The sequence below is a fragment of the Manis pentadactyla genome, chromosome 10 (genome assembly GCF_030020395.1).
Source record: "Manis pentadactyla isolate mManPen7 chromosome 10, mManPen7.hap1, whole genome shotgun sequence".
In the NCBI taxonomy this organism is placed as follows: Eukaryota; Metazoa; Chordata; class Mammalia; order Pholidota; family Manidae; genus Manis; species Manis pentadactyla.
Genome location: NC_080028.1, coordinates 128,720,318 through 128,741,609, shown reverse-complemented (window position 1 = coordinate 128,741,609; position 21,292 = coordinate 128,720,318). Strand labels below are relative to the sequence as shown.

The 21,292-nt window shown below is 65.5% G+C and overlaps 2 protein-coding genes across 20 annotated transcripts in view; one reads left to right on the top strand and one right to left on the bottom strand.

The window, feature by feature from the left end:
- The window catches only part of PKD1 (polycystin 1, transient receptor potential channel interacting), a 42,537-nt gene extending 27,833 nt beyond the window's left edge, over window positions 1-14,704 (top strand). Inside the window, exons 17-46 of one of the 3 annotated variants that reach the window (XM_036915964.2) lie at window positions 183-326; window positions 442-721; window positions 808-1,021; window positions 1,102-1,261; window positions 1,610-1,762; window positions 2,416-2,560; window positions 2,643-3,263; window positions 3,522-3,678; window positions 3,972-4,224; window positions 4,328-4,523; window positions 5,616-5,786; window positions 5,864-6,007; window positions 6,087-6,297; window positions 6,396-6,522; window positions 7,320-7,436; window positions 7,528-7,577; window positions 7,805-7,986; window positions 8,095-8,188; window positions 9,311-9,429; window positions 9,510-9,712; window positions 9,786-9,980; window positions 10,395-10,534; window positions 10,954-11,066; window positions 11,319-11,466; window positions 11,588-11,713; window positions 11,827-12,001; window positions 12,247-12,537; window positions 12,606-12,740; window positions 12,815-13,120; window positions 13,216-14,704. In XM_036915964.2, the coding sequence (XP_036771859.2) occupies window positions 183-326; window positions 442-721; window positions 808-1,021; window positions 1,102-1,261; window positions 1,610-1,762; window positions 2,416-2,560; window positions 2,643-3,263; window positions 3,522-3,678; window positions 3,972-4,224; window positions 4,328-4,523; window positions 5,616-5,786; window positions 5,864-6,007; window positions 6,087-6,297; window positions 6,396-6,522; window positions 7,320-7,436; window positions 7,528-7,577; window positions 7,805-7,986; window positions 8,095-8,188; window positions 9,311-9,429; window positions 9,510-9,712; window positions 9,786-9,980; window positions 10,395-10,534; window positions 10,954-11,066; window positions 11,319-11,466; window positions 11,588-11,713; window positions 11,827-12,001; window positions 12,247-12,537; window positions 12,606-12,740; window positions 12,815-13,120; window positions 13,216-13,683 (5,838 nt within the window). In that variant the 3' untranslated portion in view covers window positions 13,684-14,704. Of the gene's footprint in view, window positions 1-182; window positions 327-441; window positions 722-807; window positions 1,022-1,101; window positions 1,262-1,609; window positions 1,763-2,415; window positions 2,561-2,642; window positions 3,264-3,521; window positions 3,679-3,971; window positions 4,225-4,327; window positions 4,524-5,615; window positions 5,787-5,863; window positions 6,008-6,086; window positions 6,298-6,395; window positions 6,523-7,319; window positions 7,437-7,527; window positions 7,578-7,804; window positions 7,987-8,094; window positions 8,189-9,310; window positions 9,430-9,509; window positions 9,713-9,785; window positions 9,981-10,394; window positions 10,535-10,953; window positions 11,067-11,176; window positions 11,467-11,587; window positions 11,714-11,826; window positions 12,002-12,246; window positions 12,538-12,605; window positions 12,741-12,814; window positions 13,121-13,215 lie in introns of those variants that run through there. The other 2 variants (XM_036915965.2, XR_005030853.2) reach the window with 2 other exon arrangements.
- TSC2 (TSC complex subunit 2) overlaps window positions 14,690-21,292 on the bottom strand; it is a 34,723-nt gene continuing 28,120 nt past the window's right edge. For 7 of the 17 annotated variants that reach the window (XM_057487821.1, XM_057487823.1, XM_057487824.1 and 4 more), the window contains 12 exons: window positions 20,729-20,888; window positions 19,641-19,813; window positions 19,395-19,525; window positions 18,458-18,957; window positions 18,060-18,135; window positions 17,839-17,925; window positions 16,893-17,079; window positions 16,484-16,623; window positions 15,457-15,535; window positions 15,300-15,391; window positions 15,117-15,215; window positions 14,690-15,039 (listed from right to left, as the gene is read on the bottom strand). In XM_057487821.1, the coding sequence (XP_057343804.1) occupies window positions 14,869-15,039; window positions 15,117-15,215; window positions 15,300-15,391; window positions 15,457-15,535; window positions 16,484-16,623; window positions 16,893-17,079; window positions 17,839-17,925; window positions 18,060-18,135; window positions 18,458-18,957; window positions 19,395-19,525; window positions 19,641-19,813; window positions 20,729-20,888 (1,895 nt within the window). In that variant the 3' untranslated portion in view covers window positions 14,690-14,868. Of the gene's footprint in view, window positions 15,040-15,116; window positions 15,216-15,299; window positions 15,392-15,456; window positions 15,536-16,483; window positions 16,624-16,892; window positions 17,080-17,838; window positions 17,926-18,059; window positions 18,136-18,457; window positions 18,958-19,394; window positions 19,556-19,640; window positions 19,814-20,728; window positions 20,889-21,292 lie in introns of those variants that run through there. The other 10 variants (XM_036915967.2, XM_036915968.2, XM_036915972.2 and 7 more) reach the window with 4 other exon arrangements.

Here is a 21,292-nt window from a genome sequence, read left to right as displayed (position 1 = left end):
AACCTGGCCTTTGGGTTGAGTACCAGTGGGCTGGAGCTGGAGAGCTTTCCCAGCAGGGGGAATGGCAGGTGCAGAAGGCAGGGCCCTGACTGCCCTGCTGTCTGGGCAGACTAGGGCCTGGGCCTCAAGAGCAGAGGCCCTGCCTTGGGGCACGGCTCCCGGTAATCCCACCCTGTGCCCAGGTGCTGATCCGGAGGGGCCGGGTGCCCATCGTGTCCTTGGAGTGTGTGTCCTGCAAGGCGCAGGCAGTGTTCGCAGTGAGCCGCAGCTCCTACGTGTACCTGGAGGGCCGCTGCACCAATTGCCGTGGGGGCCTCAAACAAGGGGTGAGCTTGCTGGGAGCTGGAGGGGGACCAGAGGCACGGAGTGGGCGGGGCCAGGGGCGGGGCCCTCGAGGCTGGTGACCCCTTGACCGCCTGGAGGGCGCCGTGCATCCTGTAGCGCTGGGCCGCGCACACCTTCGGCAACGAGACGCTGGTGCTGGACGAGGCCAGCACGTCAACGGGCAGCTCCGGCATGCGGCTGGTTGTGCGGCGCGGGGTGCTACAGGACGGCGAGGGCTATACGTTCACGCTCACGGTGCTGGGCCGCTCGGGCGAGGCGGAAGGCTGCGCCTCCATCCGCCTTGCCCCGAACCGGCCCCCACGGGGGGGCTCCTGCCGCCTCTTCCCGCTGGCAGCGGTGCACGCGCTCACCACCAAGGTGCACTTCGAGTGCATGGGTGAGTGCGGCCAGGCCGGGTGCGGGCGCGTGGGCTGGCCTCAGGTGGGGTTTGCAGGGCCCTGGTGACCCTATGGGGGCCCGCAGGCTGGCAGGATGCAGAGGATGCGGGTGCCCCGCTGGTGTATGCCCTGCTGCTGCGGCGCTGTCGCCAGGGCCACTGCGAGGAGTTCTGTGTGTACAAGGGCAGCCTGTCTGCCTACGGGGCCGTGCTTCCCCCCGGCTTCGCACCCCACTTCCAGGTGGGCCTGGCCGTGACGGTGCAGGACCAGCTGGGCGCCTCCGTGGTTGCCCTTAACAGGTGAGCCTGTGCCCAAGAGCAGGGTCTGGCTGGGAGCTGGGGGCCTCACTGCCCCCTGTTCACTCACTGCCTGTGTGCAGGTCTCTGGCCATCGCCCTGCCGGAGCCCCCAGGAGCCTCCCCTGACCTCATGGCCTGGCTGCACAGCCTCGCAGAGAACATGCTGCCCGGGCTCCTGAGACAGGCTGACCCCCAGCACGTGATCGAGTACTCATTAGCCCTCATCACTGTGCTCAACGAGGTCAGTGCAGGGGCAGGGGTCCCACGTCTGCCCTCAGTGGCGGAGGCCGGTTACCGTGCTCCTGACCGGATTCCCCAAAGGGCTGTACCCAGCTCCTGCCAGACAAAATCCCTGTCTTCCTTCAAACAGCTGCTGCTCTCAGTAGCCACATGCAGGCCTTCCCCACCACTAGGCCTCCCCACCTCTCCTCTCCTTGTGCCTCCAGCCCCTGCAGGAGGTCCTGGGAAAGCCACCTCTTGTCCCTGACGAAACCAGCGAGGTTAGCTGCTGCCCCAGTTATACAGCAGCTGAGGGGCCACACGGCTGCCCGCCACCTACTGATTGCTGCTGTGTGCCCACCACCTGCAGTATGAGCAAGCCCTGGTTGCAGCAGCAGAGTTGGACCCCAGGCAACAGCTTCGAGCCCAGATACGCAAGAATGTCACTGAGACTCTGGTCTCCCTGCGGGTCAACACTGTGGACGACATCCAGCAGATCGCGGCCGTACTGGCCCAGTGCACGGTAGGGCGAGGTCCAGGCCTGCGGAGCCCCCAAGCTTTTCTTGACCAAGTCTGCCTGGCTGTGTGCTCATTGTTGGCAGTCCCGGCATGAGCCACAGGCATCCCCAGGATGCCCCTGCAGAGTGGCCCAGGGTGTGAGGAGCAGAGGTGGGGATGGCAGATGCGGAAAGGCCTTTGGTTTTACCTACCCTGGGTCCTCCAGCCTGGAGAAGTCACCCACCACTGTCACTCCACATGTGGGTACTGGGGTGTGCTAGGCACGCTCCTGATGGTGGCACTGTGCTCAGGCTGGTGGGTGGTTGCAGAGAAGGAAGCAGAGCCTTCTGGGTAGGGTTGGCCTGGTCTGCCGTGTGGCTCCTAGGCCTCTGGACGTGGCTGGGGCCAGCAGGGCTGTGTCACTATTTGGACAGGCCATTGTGGGTGGGTGGGGCCAGGGAAGGGCTGTCGGCAGGGCTGCGTGTGGGTGGGACTCAGGATGGGTGGCCCTTCCAGCAGCAGCACGGAGGGTGGTTAGGAGAGCCTGAGGAGGGGAGGTGGGTGGTGGGAACCGCCCTGGAATCTCGGCACGCGTGGCCAGGCTGTGGGAACTGCCCCCAGCCAGGGCTGGTCAGCAAGGCTGGAATGGGCCTGTATACATCGTTGGGCTCCCTTCAGGCGTCCAGCCCAGAGCTCGTGTGCCGCTCATGTTTGAAGAAGACTCTGCACAAGCTGGAAGCCATGATGCTCGTCCTGCAGGCGGAGACGGCCGCAGGCACGGGGACACCCACCACCATCGCAGATAGCATCCTCAACGTCACTGGTGCGGCGGGCGGGCTGGCGGGCGGGGAGCAGCCCCTTCCCCAGCTGCCCCACAGTGCCCCCTGACCTCTCCCCACCCACAGGCGGCCTCATCCACCTGGCCAGCTCAGACATGCAGGGCCCACAGCCCTCTGAGCTGGGGGCCGAGCTGCCGGCGCTGATGGTGGCATCCAGGGCCTACCACCTCTCCTCGGCCCTCATGCGCATCCTCATGCGCTCCCGTGTGCTTGATGAGGAGCCTCTGACGCTGGTGGGCGAGGAGATCGTGGCGCAGGGCAAGCGCTCAGACCCGCGGAGCCTGCTGTGCCAGGGTGCCACCTCAGGCCCCAGCTGCCACTTCTCCATCCCCACGGCCTTCAGCGGGGCCCTGTCCAACCTCACCGACGTGGTGCAGCTCATCTTCCTCGTCGACTCCAACCCCTTCCCCTTTGGCTACATTGGCAACTACACGGTCTCCACCAAGGTGGCCTCCATGGCCTTCCAGACACAGGCCGGTGCCCAGATCCCCATTGGGCAGCTGGCCTCAGAGCGTGCCATCACCGTGAAGGTGCCCAACAGCTCCGACCAGGCGGCCCAGGGCCCGCGAGTCCCTGCCAGCTCTGCTGTCATCCCACCCCAGGCCTCGGTCAGCGTGGTGGTCGCCCCCGAGAGCAGCAGCCCTGAGGCGGGGCTGCACCTGCAGCTCACCTACACGGTGCTGCACGGTGGGTGCCCATCCTCGGTCAGCTGGGCAGGTAGCTGGGGGGAGGCCGGTGAGCAGGGATTTCCTGCAGACACCCCGACACGTGGCCTGTGGTGGTCTGTCTCCTGGTTCCCGGGGTCCTGGAGGCCTGGAGGGCGGTGAAGGGTGGAGTGGGGGTGGAGGTTCTTCCAGCCTCTGCTGGTGGAGGGGGGTCCAGGGGGGTCCCCCAGAGTGTGCCAGCTGCCTGGGGCAGGCGAGTCACCCCATGCCTGCACCCCAGGGAGCTACCTGCCCGAGGAGCCTGAGCCCTACCTGGCTGCCTACCTGCATTCAGCACCCTGGCCCAATGAGCATAACTGCTCAGCCAGCAGGAAGATCGGCTTGGAGGCTCTGGCAGGAGGCGACCACAGGCCCTACACCTTCTTCATGGCCCCAGGGTGAGCATGTGCCCACCCTGGAGGGCAGAGCAGGCGCCCGAGGGCCTGGGGGCAGGCAGAGTGCTGGGCTGGACAGCGGGCTGCACTCGGTGGCTTGGGTGGAGCTGGTGTCTGAGAACAGGGAGGCCGTGGTCACCTCTGTGTGTGCCAAGGTTATGGGGGCTCCTGTGGGGGGCAGGCTGGGCCTGGCAAAGCTTGGCAAGCGTGGCTGCAGCTGAGAGGTCCTTGGGCCAGAACACTGCCCTGACTGGGAACTCAGGGCAGGGCAGGTCACGACACCCACCTTCTCCCAGGACCAGAGAGCCAGGTGGGACGTACTACCTGAACCTGACCAGCCACTTCCACTGGTCGGCGCTTGAAGTGTCTGTGGGCCTGTACGCGTCGCTGTGCCAGTACTTCAGTGAGGCAGAGATGACATGGCGGACGGAGGGGCTCCTGCCCCTGGAGGAGACCTCGCCCAGCCAGGCTGTCTGCCTCACCCGCCACCTTACCGCCTTCGGCGCCAGCCTCTTCGTGCCCCCCAGCCGCGTCCACTTCATCTTCCCAGTGAGTGGCCCCATGCCTCTGGGTGTCCCGGAGGCCCCAGCTTGGACCTGAGAAGGGGAGGCGTGGCCCACAGTCCCCAGGCCTGATGGTGCCACGTCCCCAGGAGCCAGCCTCGGGCCTGAACTACACCGTCCTGCTGACGTGCGCCGTGTGCCTGGTGACCTACGCAGTCATGGTGGTGATCCTGCGTAGGCTGGACCGGCTGGATGTCAGTCGGGTCCAGGTCATCCCTTTCTGTGGGAAGGGAGGCCGCTTCAAGTACGAGATTCTGGTGAAGACCGGCTGGGGCCGAGGCTCAGGTGAGGGCAGGGCTCCCATCCCAGCCGAGACTGCTCTCGCGTGTGGAGGCCGCCTTCCCTAGGGAGACCACCACGACGGAGGGCCTGGGGTGGGGCCCGGTCCACCGGGTGCTGTGTGGGGCACTCGCCCGAGAGCTCTCACAGCCACCTGTGGCCCGCCGTCGCTGTCCCCAAGAAGGCGGACATCCTGCACGAAGCAGGTGTGCCGCCGATGCGGGAGGCCTCCGGGCTGGTGTGTGTTCAGGCCGCGCGGAAGCAGGCTTGAGCCTTGCTGGGGGTCGTTCCTGAACAGGAGTCATCATCGCAGAAACAGTATGCCTTTCACGGCCTCGGGAGCTCCGGGTCACACAGGCGCGAGAAGCGCGCTGGCACTGCGCGCGGCGGGACAGGGGCTGTCGGGCACGGGCACCGAGGAGCTTCGTCTCTCTGACTCCCTGAGGCCGCCGCGGTGTGCTCGCCTTCTGGTCGGGCGGCCGGCGCTGCGAGGGCCTCTCCTCGGTGCCGCACACCTGCCGGCCTTGCAGTGTCTGTACTGCCCGCCCGGGGAAGAACCCCTGAGTTCTCTTAATGGGAGGCTTTCCTGCGGCGCCTCATCCCCTTTGTCCTGATGCTGCAGCTGTGTCCTGGGCCTCTCAGGGCAGTGCCCGCACCCCGGTGGCTGGAGGCCAGTCTCACCTCTGGCGTAATCATGTGTTTCCTTTGTTGGCTGGGCCCCCTGCTGGCAACCCATTTCTGTAAGACGTCACATGTGTTTGTCACGGGGAGACAGGAGGCACCACGATGTGTCTGGCAATCTGTGGGGACTGGAGGGTGCACAGTGGTTAGTCCCTGTGGACTTTGGAGAAAGTGTGACATCACTGGCCAGTGGACATCGCAGCTGACTGTACCCTGCACGCAGTTGCTCGGCCTGCCCGATGACTGGCCCTTGGGTCCTACGGTCGTCGTCGGCGTTCCTTTAACAGGTTGACATCTGAGGTCTGCGTCTGTTGGCTGTGTGGAGGGAGGACTTCCTGGGTCTGAGAGTGAAGGTCAACAGAGGGACAAGCTTGCCTAGGCAGCCAGAGTCCTGCCACCTCCCCTTCCACCCACCAGGTACCACGGCGCACGTGGGTATCATGCTTTATGGGGTGGAGAGCCGGAGCGGCCACCGGCACCTAGATGGGGACAGAGCCTTCCACCGCAACAGCCTGGACATCTTCCAGATCGCCACCCCGCACAGCCTGGGCAGCGTGTGGAAGATCCGTGTGTGGCATGACAACAAAGGTCCGGGTGGTGCCTGCTGCCCCTTCCTCCCCGCCCTGCGCCCCGCAGCCCTGACCTTGCCCCTGCCCCGTCTGCAGGGCTCAGCCCCGCCTGGTTCCTGCAGCATGTCATCGTCAGGGACCTGCAGACAGCCCGCAGCACCTTCTTCCTGGTCAACGACTGGCTGTCGGTGGAGACTGAGGCCAATGGGGGTCTGGTGGAGAAGGAGGTGCTGGCAGCAAGTAAGGCCCATCCTGCCCGCTGGCTGGGGGCGTGGCCTGAGCCTCGGGCCTCCTGCAGCTGCCCTGTGCCCGCCCACAGGTGACGCGGCCCTGCAGCGGTGCCGGCGCCGTCTGGTGGCTGAGCTGCAGCGTGGCCTCTTTGACAAGCACATCTGGCTCTCCATATGGGACCGGCCGCCTCGAAGCCGCTTCACTCGCGTCCAGCGGGCCACCTGCTGTGTCCTCCTCATGTGCCTCTTCCTGGGCGCCAATGCTGTGTGGTACGGGGTCCTGGGAGATGCTGCCTACAGGTGGGTGCCTAGGGGGTCGGACTGACCCACCTCTGCCCGCCCCTTCCTGCTCCTTCCCAGCCTGACCCCGCCTGCGTCTCTTCTCTCCTGCCACGCAGCGTGGGGCCTGTGTCCAGTCTGATCCCGCTGAGTGCCGACACGGTCGCCGTTGGCCTGGTGTCCAGCGTGGTTGTCTACCCCGTGTACCTAGTCATCCTGTTCCTCTTCCGGATGTCCCGCAGCAGGGTAGGCTGGGGGCAGGGGCTCCAGGGGGCGGGGCGGCGGGGGCAGGTGCCTCTGCCCAGGGCTGTGGTCAGTGTGGCAGCCCGAGGGCAGGCGGCCCTGACGCGTGCTTGACTGGGCCGCCAGAGGAGAAAGAGATCGATTGCAGAAACTGGGTGCCCTGAGGGGCGCACTGCTGGGGCCCCGCGGACTCCTGTGCGTCAGCACAGCGCACGCCTTAGGGAACCCGGACAAGTTCCCAGGAAGATGCGCTACCCAGGCCTCGGGAGGGCGCAGAAAGTCTGAGCAGCCCCATAGCAAGTAAAGGGGTGGGATTCCTGGTTTAAAACCTCCTCCAGAGAGCAGCCTGGCTGGCCTTCCTGGTGCTTCTACCAGGCAGTTCCAGGGGAACCGACCTCCTTGCTGAGACCCGCAAAAGAACTCCCGTGAGGCCAGCACTACGCTGACCCCAAAGCCAGTCGGGGGCAGTGCAGGGAGAGGGAACGGCAGCCCCCCGCCCTCAGGAGCGTGCAGGCAGACCCGCCAGTGCTGCGGCAAGTCCCGTCCAGCATCTCGTGAGAGAGGGTTTCGTGCTGTGACCAGGGGTCCAGCCCTGTGACCACCAGCCGCCTGTGGCTGTTTATGTTTGTTCCTCGGTCGCATCAGCCATCGCAAGTGCCCCACAGCAGCACGTGGCCAGTGTGCCGTACCGGACAGCACGGCTGTGGAATGCGTGCAATCTGGGACGTTCTCAGAACAGGCCAAGTCTAGACTGCTCAGGAGGGGCACGCCTCCCACTGACCACCAGCCTGTCCCTGCAGGTGGCTGGGGGCCCGAGTTCCACCCCCTCCGGCCAGCAGGTTCTGGACGTGGACAGCTGCCTGGACTCATCTGTGCTGGACAGCTCCTTCCTCACCTTCCCAGGGCTGCGTGCTGAGGTGGGGGCTCCCCAGGGTCCCTGGCTGAGCTGGGTGGGTCCTGCTGCCTCTGGGCAGCCCAGAGTCTGAAGCTTTCTGCACTTCTCAACAGGCTTTTGCGGGACAAATTAAAAATGACTTATTTCTGGATGATTCTAAAAGGTAGGGGTCCCTGGAGAAAGTGGGAGCCGTGGCATGGGTCGGCCATGCCTCACATGTCCCAGTGTGGGCGTCTGGTGTCCTTGTCCAGTGTCTGTGGCCCTGAGTGTCTCCACACACTGTCCCCGGGGCATTTGCTCAGAAGTCCCACATCACCTGTCTCTGGACTTGAATTGGGTATGGGCAGCCGTGTCCCCCAGACTCCCCTTGCTGACCTGTGTCTCCTACAGCCTGGTGTGCTGGCCATCCAGCGAAGGGACGCTCAACTGGCCAGACTTGCTGAGTGACCCATCCATCGGGAGCACCCTGCAGCGTCTGGCGCAAGGCCGGATGGGCCATATGCTGGGCACAGAAGACGACGGTCTCTCCCTGGTCAGCCCCTCCTTGCCTACCAAATACTTCTCAGCTTCTGGTGAGCAGGGCTGGGGAGGGTGGTCTCCTAGCATTCCCCAGGAGGGTCCCCTGTGCAAGGTTTGGGGTGGGAGGAACCCGTGCACCCCTGACATGTCCTGCTCTCCAGATGAAGACCTGATCCGGCAGATCCTTGCAGAAGGGGCCAGCAGCCTGGCGCCCACCCAGGACGCTCAGGCTGAAGCGGACCCGCTCCCTGGCCTGTGAGTGCCTGGCCCCAGAGTGGAGGGCGGGGGTCGGGGACCTGGGCCAAGAAGCCCTGCTCCCCTCTGGGGCTGGCCTCATGCCATCCAGCTGCTCCCCCAGCACAGGCTGGGGTGCTCCTTGGCCTCTGAGTTCCCCATCTGTTGAGTGAACCTCGTGGGGTCACCTCGAGCCCAGCAAACATTCCCTTGAGGGCAGCAGCAGTGAGGGATGCGTGGGGAACAGAAAGGCGGCCAGTGAGGGAGGCCGCAGGGACTGGCTGTGATGAGGAATCACTGGTGGGTTTTTAAATATCCCATCTTTTCTTTTGAGATTATTTTGATTTTACATTTTTAGAAACATCTCAATTTTTTGGCTGGTTTTCAATTTAGTAACAAAGATTCACATCGATGTATCTTATGCTGCTTTTTTGTCTATAATCTGTTTTAATATCTGTATTTCCATTCCTTTTAACTCTTATTGTCAAGCAACCAAAAATTACTAAGATGAGTTGTCACGGAACACAAAGAAAAAGGGGCAGCTTCTTGAATCATTTTACGAATACAGATAATCGTGATGTGATGCGCTCTTTATGAAGGAACTGTCCACCGATTAAACAAATCTATAATACGGGGAAATCCTAGGGCAGTATTCTAAGTGGGCCACCCCAGTACCTCCAGTAGGAAGCCTGTCCTGAGATCCGGGTTCCGACAGCTCTCCTTAAGCTGCTGCTCCGGAGGGTCTCCAGAGCCCAGGGCAGGTCTGACTCAGGGCGACACAGCACTGAGGTCCCCCCGGTCCCCAGCCTCCCTGCCGAGTCCTGCCCTGCATGCAGGCTGCTTGTAGGCAGGTTTCACACCAAGCTGCAGTTAGTTTGCAGGGAGCAGTAGGGACGTGGGGTGAGGATTTCTCGGATGGTGGACACAGGAAGCATGGGGACATGCCGAGGACTTTGAGGCTGAGGAGCAGGCTGATTTAGGAGCTCTCCCCCGCGCCCCATGTGAGCCCCTGCAGTACATCCACCCTGGCTGGGGCCATGTCCCCTCCACGGACGGAGCAGGTGCACAGGCCCAGGGAGGCCGTACAGGTGCGCAGAGGCAGCGGCTGACGGGTGCGTGCTGGCCGCCCCTCCTGTACCTCAGGTCCAGTGCCCCTGGGGAGAGGACGGAGATGCTGCTGCTGCAGGGGGACAGGGAGGGGAGGCCGCCCAGCCCTGGCCTGACCTGGGAGCTGCCCCTGTCGGCACAGTTCTGTGGGCCAGGTGCGTTCATGGGTCCCCGGGCGCCCCTCCCTGCCCCTGCCTCTGGGCTGCCTGTCAGCTGTCTGTCTCTGCCTTCCCAGGGCTGGTGGAGGGTCTGCGGAAGCGACTGCTGCCAGCCTGGTGTGCGCCCCTGGCCCATGGGCTCAGCCTGTTCCTGGTGGCTGTGGCCGTGGGGCTCTCAGGGTGGGTCGGCGCCAGCTTCCCCTCTGGTGTGAGTGTCCTGTGGCTTCTCTCAAGCAGCTCCAGCTTTCTGGCCTCATTCCTTGGCTGGGAGCCGCTCAAGGTGAGTGGTGTTCAGTGGGCCAGGCTGCCATGCACTGGCACTGTTGGGCCCCTCTGACGGCACCCCCACCCAGGTCCTGCTGGAAGCTCTGTACTTCTCACTGGTGACCAAACGGCTGCACCCCGATGAGGATGACTCCCTGGTGGAGAGTCCGGCTGTGACTCCCGTGAGCGAACGTGTACCCCGTGTGCGGCCCCCCCATGGCTTTGCCCTCTTCCTGGCAAAGGAGGAAGCCCGGAAGGTTAAGAGGCTGCACGGGATGCTGAGGGTGAGCCCAGGCCGTGGTGCCAGTGCCACATGTTCCTAGAGGTCCAGCCTTTTTCAAATGCCTCACAGGCATTCCTTCCTGACCCTAGAAGGGCCTTTGGCAGGTGGTCCAGGGCTGTGCAGCCCCTTCCCTGACTCCATCTCCCTGGACTCTGGCTGCTCCCAGCCCCTGCTGCTCCCTTCCTCGGACCCGGCTCAGATGCCTGCTCCTGCCTGACCTTGCACGGCCCTGGCCATGGCTTCTTGGTCCTCAGTGGACCACATGTCTGCCCCAGGCAGGGTGCAGTCAGGGTGCACGTGCTGCCCTCTCCCAGCAGTAAGCTGGCAGTTTGCTGTCCAGCAGTCTAGAAGCCCGGCTCTTCCACGGTGGGCCGGGCCAGGACTGGCTGACCCCAGTGCTGTCCCTGCACCCCAGAGCCTCCTGGTATACATGGCTTTCTTGCTGGTGACACTGCTGGCCAACTATGGTGATACCTCATGCCACAGCCACGCCTACCGTCTGCAGAGTGCCATCAAACAGGAGCTGGACAGCCAGGCCTTCCTGGCCATCACCCGGTACAGACCCCCTCACCCACCGCCCCGACACATGCACACGTCTGTCTGCTGGACCTGGGTGGTGCTGAGGCCCACTGGGGCCCCCTTAATCCTGCCCTGGTCCAGCCCAGCTCCCAGGGGACATTGGGAAGTGCTTTGATACAGTTTTGGTTGTCAGGACTGGAGTGGGTTCTGCTGGCGATGGGCAGCAACCAGAATACTTACTGCCAAACACCCTATAGTGCCCAGGGTGGCTCTGTATTGCCCTTGCCTGTCTCCAGCTGTCAGCAGGCCAAGGCTGAGGGCCCTGGGTCTTGCCTCACCCCCTTGGGCAGCAGCAGGGCAGGCTGGGCCGCAGGAGCGGTGCTCTCGGGGCCTCTGGCCCCGTGTGGGTGCGGGAGCCTAAGGGCAGAGCATGTGACCGTGCCTGGCGCGGGTAGGTCTGATGAGTTCTGGCCCTGGATGTCCCGCGTGCTGCTCCCCTACGTCCACGGGAACCAGTCCGACCCAGAGCTGGGGCCCCCACGCCTGCGGCAGGTGCGGCTGCAAGAAGGTGAGCTGGGCAGGCGCCACTCCTTCCCTGGCCCTTTTCTAGAGAAAAGCCTCTGTCTGGGTTCTGGGCTCAGCTTCCTGGCTGTGTGACCTTTATCTCTCCTTCCTCAGTGTCCTTGCCTGTAAGTGACACGGTGACACCAACTTTCCGGGCTGCTGGGAGGGGTGGTTGAGATCACGTGGCACTCAGCCCGGCGCTAAGCCGTGAGGGCTCCTGGCTTGGCCACGTGCGCTCTGGCCCCTCTGCTTCCAGCACTGTGCGCAGACGCCGCCGGCTCGGGGGCCAGCCCATGCTCAGCAGCCGCAAGCAGCTTCAGCACCGGCCATTTCGGCACTGGCTGGGGCAGCACTGCCCGCAACGGCTCTGCGGCCTGGGCCTACTCGGAGCCCGACCTGCTGGGGTGAGCAGAGGGCTGCCCGAGGCCCGGAGGTGGGGGAGACCCCGCCCCGGCGGGCTTTGCCTCTCAGGGCCCCGCAGGTCTCTGCGGGGCGGGGGCCGGCCTGACTCTGCCCCCTCTGCAGCGTCTGGTCTCGGGGCTACTGCGCCGTGTACCACAGCGGGGGCTACGTGCAGGAGCTGGGGCCGAGCCTGGAGGAGAGCCGCGCGCGTCTGCGCTTCCTGCGGCTGCACAACTGGATCGACAACAGGTGGGCGCTGCGCCCGCCCGCCCTGCTGCCTTCCCTGCAGCCCGGACCGTTCCGGGAGGCCCAGCGGCCCGCCTGCACCCCCGGGCCGCCGCCTCACCCTGCCCTCCGCGCAGGAGCCGCGCCGTGTTCGTGGAGCTCACGCGCTACAGCCCGGCAGTGGGGCTGCACGCCGCCGTCACGCTGCGCCTCGAGTTCCCCGCAGCCGGACACGTGGTGGCCGCCCTCAGCGTGCGCCCCTTCGCCATGCAGCGCCTCAGCGCGGGCCTGTCGTTGCCGCTGCTCACCTCGGTCCGCCCTCCCCCGCGCCCCATCGCCCGCCTGTCCCCGCCCGCGAGCCCGGCCCCTCGCCCCGCCCCCTCGCCCCGCCCCTCGCCGCCCGCCCCGCCTCCCCGCGTCGCCCCGCCCCGCGCCGCCCGCCCCGCGCCCTCCCCGCGTCGCCCCGCCCCGCGCCGCTCGCGCCGCCCCCGCCCGCGTGGCCCCGCCCCGCGCCGCCCGCCCCGCCCCCTCACCCGCCGGCCCCGCCCCGCCCGCAGGTGGGCCTGTTGCTCTTCGCGCTCTACTTCTCCGCGGCCGAGGCGCGCGTCTGGCGCAGGGAGGGGTGGTCACGCGCAGCGCGACCTGGGACCTGGGCACGCTGGCTGCTGGTGGCGCTGTCGGCGGCCGCGGCGCTTGTTCGCCTCGCCCAGCTGGGTGTTGCCGATCGCCAGTGGACCCGCTTCGTGCGCCGCCGGCCGCGCCGCTTCACCAGCTTCGAGCAGGTGGCGCAGCTGAGCGCCGCCGCCCGCGGCCTGGCCGCCTCGCTGCTCTTCCTGCTCCTGGTTAAGGTGAGAGCGGGGCGGGGCGGGGCGGGGCGGGGCGGGGCGGCTCAGCGGCTGACGTCCCTCCTCCACAGGCCGCCCAGCAGCTGCGGTTCGTGCGCCAGTGGTCGGTCTTGGGCAAGACGCTGTGGAGGGCCCTGCCCGAGCTGGTGGGGGCGGCCCTGGGCCTGGTGGTGCTCGCTGTGGCCTACACCCAACTGGCTGTTCTGGTGGGTGATGGACGGGCCATGGGGGAGGGTAGCCAGCCGGGGGTGCCCCTGATTCGTGCCTCTTTCTCCTGCAGCTGGTCTCCTCCTGCATGGACTCCATTCAAAATGTGGCCCGCGCACTCCTGGTGCTGTGCCCAGGGGCTGGGGGCCCTCCCCTGTGCCCTGCCGAGTCCTGGCGCCTGGCCCCTCTGCTGTGCACAGGGCTCTGGGCCCTGCGGCTGTGGGGCGCCCTGAGGCTGGGGGCCATCCTTCTCCGATGGCGGTACCACACCCTGCGTGGGGAGCTCTACCGTCCAGCCTGGGAGCCGCAGGACTACGAGATGGTAGAACTGCTTTTGCGCAGGCTACGCCTCTGGATGGGCTTCAGCAAGGTCAAGGAGGTGGGTACGGCCCAGTGGGGGGGAGAGGGACGCGCCCTGGGCCCAGGTGAGCCCAGGGCGCAGCCGGACTGACCGAGCCCCTGTGCCGCCCCCAGTTCCGACACAAAGTCCGCTTTGAAGGGATGGAGCCACCGCCCTCCCACTCGTCCAGGGCCTCCAAGTCTTCCCCCGACGGGCCCCCACCGAGCGGGGGCTCTGACGCCTCACGACCCTCCACCACTTCCAGCCAGCTGGAGGGGCTGAGCGTGGGTCTGGACCGGCTGGGGCCAAGGGGTGAGCCTGAGCCCTCCCGCCTCCAAACTGTATTTGAGGCCCTACTTGCCCAGTTTGACCGACTCAACCAGGCTACAGAGGACGTCTACCAGCTGGAGCAGCGGCTGCAGAACCTGCGGGGCCACAAGACGAGAGGGCCTCCAGCCTCGCCTCCCGCGGGCCCCTCCCCAGGCCTCCAGCCAGCCTTGCCCGGCCACCTTGCCCAGGCCAATCGAGGCATACGCCTGTCAGCAGGCCCCTGCCGCGTATCCCTGCGGGCCAAGAACAAGGTCCACCCTTGCAGCACGTAGTCCCTGGAGACTGGGCTCAGGCCTTGACTCTGGGGGGTGCCTCATGCTGGGCCCTCAGAACCGGAGCAGACACCGCTCGGTATTCCCTTCCGCCATCCTCGAGGCCCAGGCCAGGCAACAGCCGCATGCAGGTCCCCCGGGGCGTGAGCAGCACTAGTCTATCGCTCTGTGGGCTTTAGCACTTTACAGAGGCCACACGGCCAGCCAGGACCCAGGGTCCTCTCCCCAAGGGAGGGTGCAGCAGTATTGGACAGAGGGCCCAGCCTCCAAGATGCTAATTTATTTCCCAGTCCTCAGGTACAGCCGGCTGTGCCCAGCCCACCCCCTGGGCAGGCAGACACCTCCCACTGCTAAGGATCCAGGCTGCAGGGAGGGACCCTGCACCCTCCTCCCTGTTAACCTTCCCCCTAAATTATTACCTTTCCTGCCCCCTTGCTGAGCACACTTATCTCTAGCTGCTGTCTGTGTGTCTATCGTCAATAATTTATACGGGGTTAAAATGTATATATTTTTGTACATTGCCCTTTCACAAAGGCTGAAAAGCCTAGTGGCTGAAATGGCCCTGTGCCCGCTGTCAGTGCAGAGCTAGCACTCCTCCCCAGATAACCTGCCCACCTGGCTGGGGCCAGTGAAGTGACAGCCGCTTCCTGGCCCCAGCTATGGCCTTGGGCAGGTGCTGGGATGGGACAGTTGGAAGAGCACAACCACCCCACGGCAGCTTGATACCAAAGCGGCCTGTCCTGCCCAGGATGGGGTTGGGCCTGCTGGTCAGGTCTGGGTGGGGATAGGACTAGGTGCATGGCAGAGGCCCCGGGTCAGGGGAGACCCTCCCTGGGGGCTGGCTCCCGGGGCTGGGGCAGGTGAATGTGTGACAGTGAACGGGAAGTGCACATGCCATCTCCCACAGGGGCAAGGCCCTGACAGCACACTGCGGGATGCACCGTGGCAATGGGCATGGCCACAGCTGTAGCCTTGATCCCTCCCCAGCAGACAAAGTCAAATAAAAGTTGGCTGACTGTGACCCGTGTCTCTGTCAGGGTGCCGGCCACAGCACTTTTATTTCTGCACGAATAACTACCACCCAGTGCCTGTGCCACACGCTGGCTCAGGCAGCTGCCACTGGAGCCCCAGGCAAGCGCTCAGCATCCGGGAGCCCAGGGGGGCCAGGCATGACCGCCCTCAGCCTCACACAAACTCAGTGAAGTCATCCACAGAGGAGATGAGGCGCTTCCGCTGGCCTGTCTCATAGGTGGGCACAGGCTCTGCTGCGGCCTGCACAGAGGCTTTGGCATGGCCTGGGGGGTGCATCTGTGTCAGAGGCAGGCTGGGGTTCGAGTAGTGGGCCTCCTCCCGGATCTGCAAGGGAGGGACAGAGCTCGAGCAGCCAGCTGCAGGGAGGCCCCGTGGGGCATGCCCATAGCCTGCCCACCTACCCGGTGACGGAGCCGCTTGATGTGACGCAGCCTGGCGATCCACTTGGAGGGGTAGATGTCAGTGGGGTTGGAGCGGCTGTGGTGTACTTGCGAGGCCATCTGGCACGGGGCAGGCAAGCGGTGAGCCTCCACCTGGAGACTGTGGGCCACCTCACCTGCCACCCCCGCTGCCCCTCCACTCACATTTGCATGCAGGGCCATCTGACGGGCCACAAAGGGCAGGTTGCAGTCAGACACGATCTTGGCCACACTGGTGTCCACGAGGCCCTCCATGTCTGGGGGAGACAGGGAGCTCACACACGGCCGAGGCCGCGGCCACCCTGCCTGCCCTGGGCCTCACCTTTCCTGCACTGCAGCGACACCAGGTTGCACTCGTAGTCCAGGGGGGTGATGATCACATGGACAAAGTTGAACTGGCCCTGCCCAGACAGCAGCAGGGGTCACCTCATGGAGCTCAGGAGGGCAGCAGCCGCACTGGCATCAGATGCTAACCACCAGCACCCACGCACCCATGCTTCCCCTTTACCTCTCCCCTCGATGGCCTTACCTTCCGAAACCCAACCAACCCCACAGCTGGCTGGCCAAAGTTTTAAGGTCACAGTCACCCACCACATGCTGCTACCCAGCGGACACCTGCCCCCTTGCCAACTAAGAGCAGCCGGCGGAGGCATGTCCAGGCCCCTATTCACCTCACCGCAGAGCCCCACACCCCTCCCTGGTTTCCTCCCAGGGTGCTGTCCCGCACATGGCCATGCTCGCACCCCACAGGCACCCCAGCCTCTGCTGGGTTCTCTGCCCACAGCCTGGGGTCTGTGTCTCATGATCTCCTCTGAGGCTTCCCCTTGCCACTGGGTTCAGGATAAATCCAAACGCTTCTGGTCCCCAGCCCCTTGGCCACCTGGGCTCTGCTGGCCTCACAGCCGCCGTCCACATTTCTCCCTGTTAACAAGTCTCCCAGCTGAGCTCACCTCCTCCCTGAGGGACCTCAAGCCACAACATCCTGTCCAGAGAGGGGATGATACCATATCCCCCACAACTGCTGTGCACGGATACAAGGGGACCCAGGGAAGAAGGTGCTCCATCGTCATGAACAGGCAGCACCGGCTGGGTGCCCGAGGGCACACCATCGCTCCCCTCACACCACAGCACTGCCATGCTCCAGGAGGTGGTGGGGCCACCGCAGTGTTCTTGTTACAGGAAAGGCATGGGCTCGGCACCGCCTGTCCCTGCTGGCAGCAGGGGACCCTGGCGCAGGCCAAAGCTCCTGTCACCATGCCGCCCCCAACAGCGCACCGCCTGCACTCAGCATGCACCAGAGGGCACTTCCCCAGACACACCGCTCCAGCCAGGGAGCCCCAGGCCCTCACCCTGATGGTGCCCAGCTTGAAGTCCTCGCCAGAATCGTTATAGACGATGGACACGAAGTCATTGCCCAGGTGGCGCTTCTTGTCACAGCACTGCTTGTCCACGTCCTTGGTGGGCATGAGGGTGGCAATGTGGAAGACAGCTGCAAGGCAGAACAGCCAGCTGAGCCTCTCAGGCTGGGGTGGGGGCCGAGGCTAGGGCGCCTCTGGGTCTCCAGAAGCCCCAGCCTGATGCCTGGCCCGCAGCACTGGCTCCTCCTGAGGGCAGAGCTCCTGGAAGCAGAGCTGCCAGCCCCATCGCGGCCTCAGTGCCCAGGCTGGTGAACTCCAGCCTTTGGACACTCCTGTGCCCCCCAAGGGCGGGCCCACAGGAGTGGGGTCGGGGGGACACATGCCAGGGGAAGGTGCGCACCCTGCATGATGTCGTCGTGCCAGCAGTAGGTGAACTGGCCGTCCTCGCCGCACACATCCAGGCCCCCCAGGTACACCTTGTCTGGCTGGCAGTCCTTGAGCTCGATGAGCTTGCCCAGGCCCGTCAGGAAGTCCGTGTATCTGTAGGAGCCGTGCTCGTTGGACAGGATGGCCAGCTCGCTGTGGCTCTGTGGGAGAGGAGCACTGGGCACCTGCCCCCAGGCCGTGCCCCCTCTGCACCCTGCCCCTGCCCTGCCCCGCTCCCGAGCAGTGGACTGGTGCAGTCTGGGGACCCGGCTGGGTGCCGGGCCACTTCACGCCAGAGCGGCCCAGCTGGGCCATCCTTCTCCCTCTTCTCTCACAGTGAGCCAGCTGGTAGCTCCACCTTCCAGACACCGGGGGGGGGGGGGGGGGGGGGCCTCAGCCCCCACCGCCTGCTCCTCCCTCACTGGGACCGTCCCCACGCGGCCAGAGGGATGCCTCGGAGACTGAGGCCGAGTTGTGGAAGCCTTTGCTTCCACGGAGGCCCGTCTGAGGCCCACCCACCTCACTGGGAACGGAAGTGCAGTGCACAGCGGCCTGCGAGGCCCTCCCCGTCCCACCCGACCCCTGCCCAGTGCTCGCTCTGCACCAGTCCTCAAGCACAGGGTGTGCACCCACCAGTGGCCTTGCTGCCCGCCAGGCCTACACCACGCTCACCTCCCTCACGTTCTCTGTGCCTCTGCTCAGTGCCACCTCCCCCTCCACAGTCCAGCACTCTGGCCCACCTGTGTTCATGCACTGCCCCACACCCTTTCCCCTGACCCCAGCCCCAGGGCAGCACTGGCTCGGAGCTCAACAAGCCCGACACCCTCACAGCCGTGCGGTAACTGGGCTCTGCGGATGGCTCAGAAGCCCCCACCACACCCCTGCACCCAGGCCGACTCCTGCCAGCCCAGCGGCCTCACCTGGCCTTCTCCCACATACAGGACAGCGATCTTGTGCGTGTCGTAGGACGGGATCTGGTCGAGGAGCTGTACAGACCGCTCAAAGGACTGCAGGAACAGAGCCCCGCCTGAGCCCAGGGCAGGACCACCCGTGCCGCCCCGCCCTACCCACGTCCCAGGGCGCCCCACTGTCCCCGTCTAGGCTCCAGGGGGACCCGGTAGGGACCAGAAGGCACACCCACCTCATTGGGCAAAAGGATCGGCTTGTTGGACTCGTCACCAAAGAAGGGTGAGTGGTAGAGCTGCAGGAACACAAAGCTGCAGAGGGAGACGGGGGGCATGTGTGTGTGGCTGTGTGCATGTGTGTGTCTGTGTGTCTGTGTTTGTGCGTGTGTGCGTGTGTGTGTGTGTGTGTGTCTCTGTGTGTGTGTGTGTGTGTCTCTGTGTGTGTGTGGCTGGGACCGTGCTGGCCGGGACCCTGACAAATAGAACCTGAGCCCCAGAGCTGAAGGACCTCTGACCAGCCACAGAGGAGAGGCCACATGGGCCAGTACCCCAGTCTACTCTGTCCAGGGCCACGCAGCCACCACGTCCCCTCGGGGCATGCCTGGGAGTGCCAGCCCGGGAGGGTGAGGCTCACCTGGGGTTGATGCCTGGCACCTTCTCAGTATTAGAGGTCCCAGCTCTACTCTTGAAGGTGTCCCTTTGCACCCTCTTGCCCCTGCGTGATGGGGCTGAATCAGAGATGGTGTAGCCACGGGGCCGCAGGCCACTGGGAGAGCGGGGGCAGCTGGAAGGCAAGGCACCCTCAGGCTCGGCAGGGCCCCGGCCCCGGATCTCTTCGCCTGGGGCTGACCAGGCAGAGCCTTCCCCGTCCAGGAGCCCTGACTGTGACCGGGCCTTGGCTTCGGGGCTCAGCCGGCCAGCGTCAGCCTTGTCCCCAGGATCCCCAAGGATGTCCTGCAGGGTCTGCAGCTCAGGGGAAGAGCTTGACTTGCTCAGGGGCTGCGAGGGCTGGAAGGAGAGGCCTGTGTGGGCCCGGGCTCCCTCCAAGCAGGCAGCGTGCCCCACGGGGATGCCCCCGGCAGCCGGGTCCTCTGTGCGAAACGTCTTCTCTTCCTGGCTGGAGGTTGAGGACGACTAGAAAAAATCAAGCCGAAAGAGAACCTGGGTCAAGGAGTGCCACCGGGCCTGGTGCAGTTTACCTGGAGGCAGTTAGGCCCCACCTGTCCTCTAGCTCAGGGCTGCAGTCGCCAGGCCAAGCTGATGGTCCCACCCAGCAGGGGAGCACCTGCCTGTGCCCCGTGCAGAGCAGGGAAGCCAAGCGCCCCACACGCCAAAGGATGCTGGCATCTGCTCCCACCTAGATGGGCCACTGGGAAATCCCAGACTGCCCGCGCACAGGGGGCTTGGAAGAATATCCACTTTTTAGATGAAAAAGGGGAACAAAAGCCTTGCCAGAGTGGAGAGCACATCGATGCTGGGCTGCTGGGCTGCAAAGCCGGAGGCAGAGCCGCCCAGGCCGTCTCTTCTCCCCAGAGCCCTCCTCCCGCGCCCCGGACGCCCCCTGCTCTCACCCTGCTGTAAGCCTCGGTGCACTGACAGCGCCCGTCTGCACCTAGTGCTGCCTCGAAGTCCTCCAACTCGGGGGGCTCCACCGACAAGTCCGCCTCTCCCAGGCTTCCCTCCTCCGGGACTACCGCAGAGTCTGCGGGGACACAGCCAGGGCTGCTGGGTGCTGGCCCGGCCCCCAGGAGCACACACGGCCTGAGGTTACAGCCTTTCCCCGCGAGAGGGTCCCGGGACCCCCAGCAGAGCCTTGCCTCCGGCTTTCCTCCACGGGGACTCTAAGCCGCCCCGCCCATCAGGCCGGCTGGAGGGCACGCTGGGGGGTCGAGGGGAGCCAGGGCCCCCAGGAGTCAGGATGAGGCGGCGTCTGGCTCCTCTAACCCCCGCCCACCCGTTCCACTGTGCACAGAAACCGCCTCTGCTCCACCTGCAAGGCGGGTGGGCGAGGACCGGAGGTCTGGAGAGGGCGGAGCCACCGAGGCGGGATGGGGCCTCAGCTCAGGAGGTGCGGCGCGCCGAGACCCGCCCCCAGGGAGGAGCCCAGAGCCCCTCCCTGCCGACCCGGGAAGGCGGGATGCGGGGAGGTCCCTGGGTGCAGACTGGGACCGGATGCCCGCTCTGGGGACTGGACGCTCGCGCTCCCGGTCCAGGCCAGACCCGGAGCCGCGTGTGCTAGACAGGGCGCCACGCCCCCCAGCAGCACTCCCGAGCCGGCGTCGGGGGCAGGAAGCACCCGCAGAGGGTTAGGCAGCCCGGGCTTGGCACAGCCCTGCACGTGCGCAGTCCGTTAGCTGCTGCCGGAACCCATCTGCACGCTGCCCTCTGCTCACTGGCTCCTGCCCACACATGGGACACAGGGGGGTGAGTCCCTATCCCTGCAGGTCAAACACTCCTCGCCAGGGCCCTCAGCCCACCCACAGTGAAAGGCAGACAGCCCAATCTGTGCGTTTGCAAAGCCAATCAGACACCCAGAGACCAGAACAAGATCAGCTCAGCTGAGCCCCAGGGCCAGACCGGCCCCCGAAGAGCTGTCCCCGGCTCTGGATGGGGTTCAGCTGCCCATGTCACCTCCTCGGGACTGAAGAAGGGGCTGGGAGGGCCCCTCCGGGTTGGGAACAGAGCTCAGCCCCAAGGGCGCGAGGCAGAGGGGTTCCCGCCGGCAAAGCAAAGGCATTGTGCACAGTCGTCCTCATGCGAGTCGGGGCCGGGCTCCCACAGGGCCAGGAGAGGCACGGACGGGACCACGGAGGGAGAGCAGATGAGGGGCGATGAGGACAGCATCTACGAGGCAGAGCGGTGCTCCGCGGCCAACACCGCTCTCCTTAAAGAGACACGCGAATACCTGCCCAGGAAATGCTCCTGTGCAGCTTTCCATGGCAACTGGACTGGTACAGGGAGGAGAAAGAGGCCACTGCAAGGGAGACGCGAGCGGCCAGTCAGCAGGAGGGCCTGTGCACAGGTGGAGCAGCGGACAGGCACCCCTAGTCCTGCACAGCCTGGGCCTGGAGAGAGAGAGGGGAGGGCCAGCGGCGGCGGGAGCAGCGGCCACACGGCTGGCTCTCCAGGCTGCTTGAGCGGCACTTGGGGAGGAGAAGGGCCTCCTCCTCACCAACAGTCCTTGGCCTCTGAGCACCATCTGTGGCCACAGGGAGGGCCAGGCGGTGGCCTGAAGGACGGCACCAGCCCAGCCAGGCAGGGGCCCAAGAGAGCACAGGCAGGCGCAGGCTGTGTGCACGGCGCATCCGAACCCAAACCCAAGCAAGAGAGCGGCTGCCTGCTGGGGCCCCATGCAGCGGGCACCATAAGGAGGGTGTGGGGCACAGGCCCCAGGCTTCACACGGCTCTGCCCACGCCTCCCTGAGTGGGACCAGCTGACGGGGGTACCACGTCATCAAAGAAGGAGTCC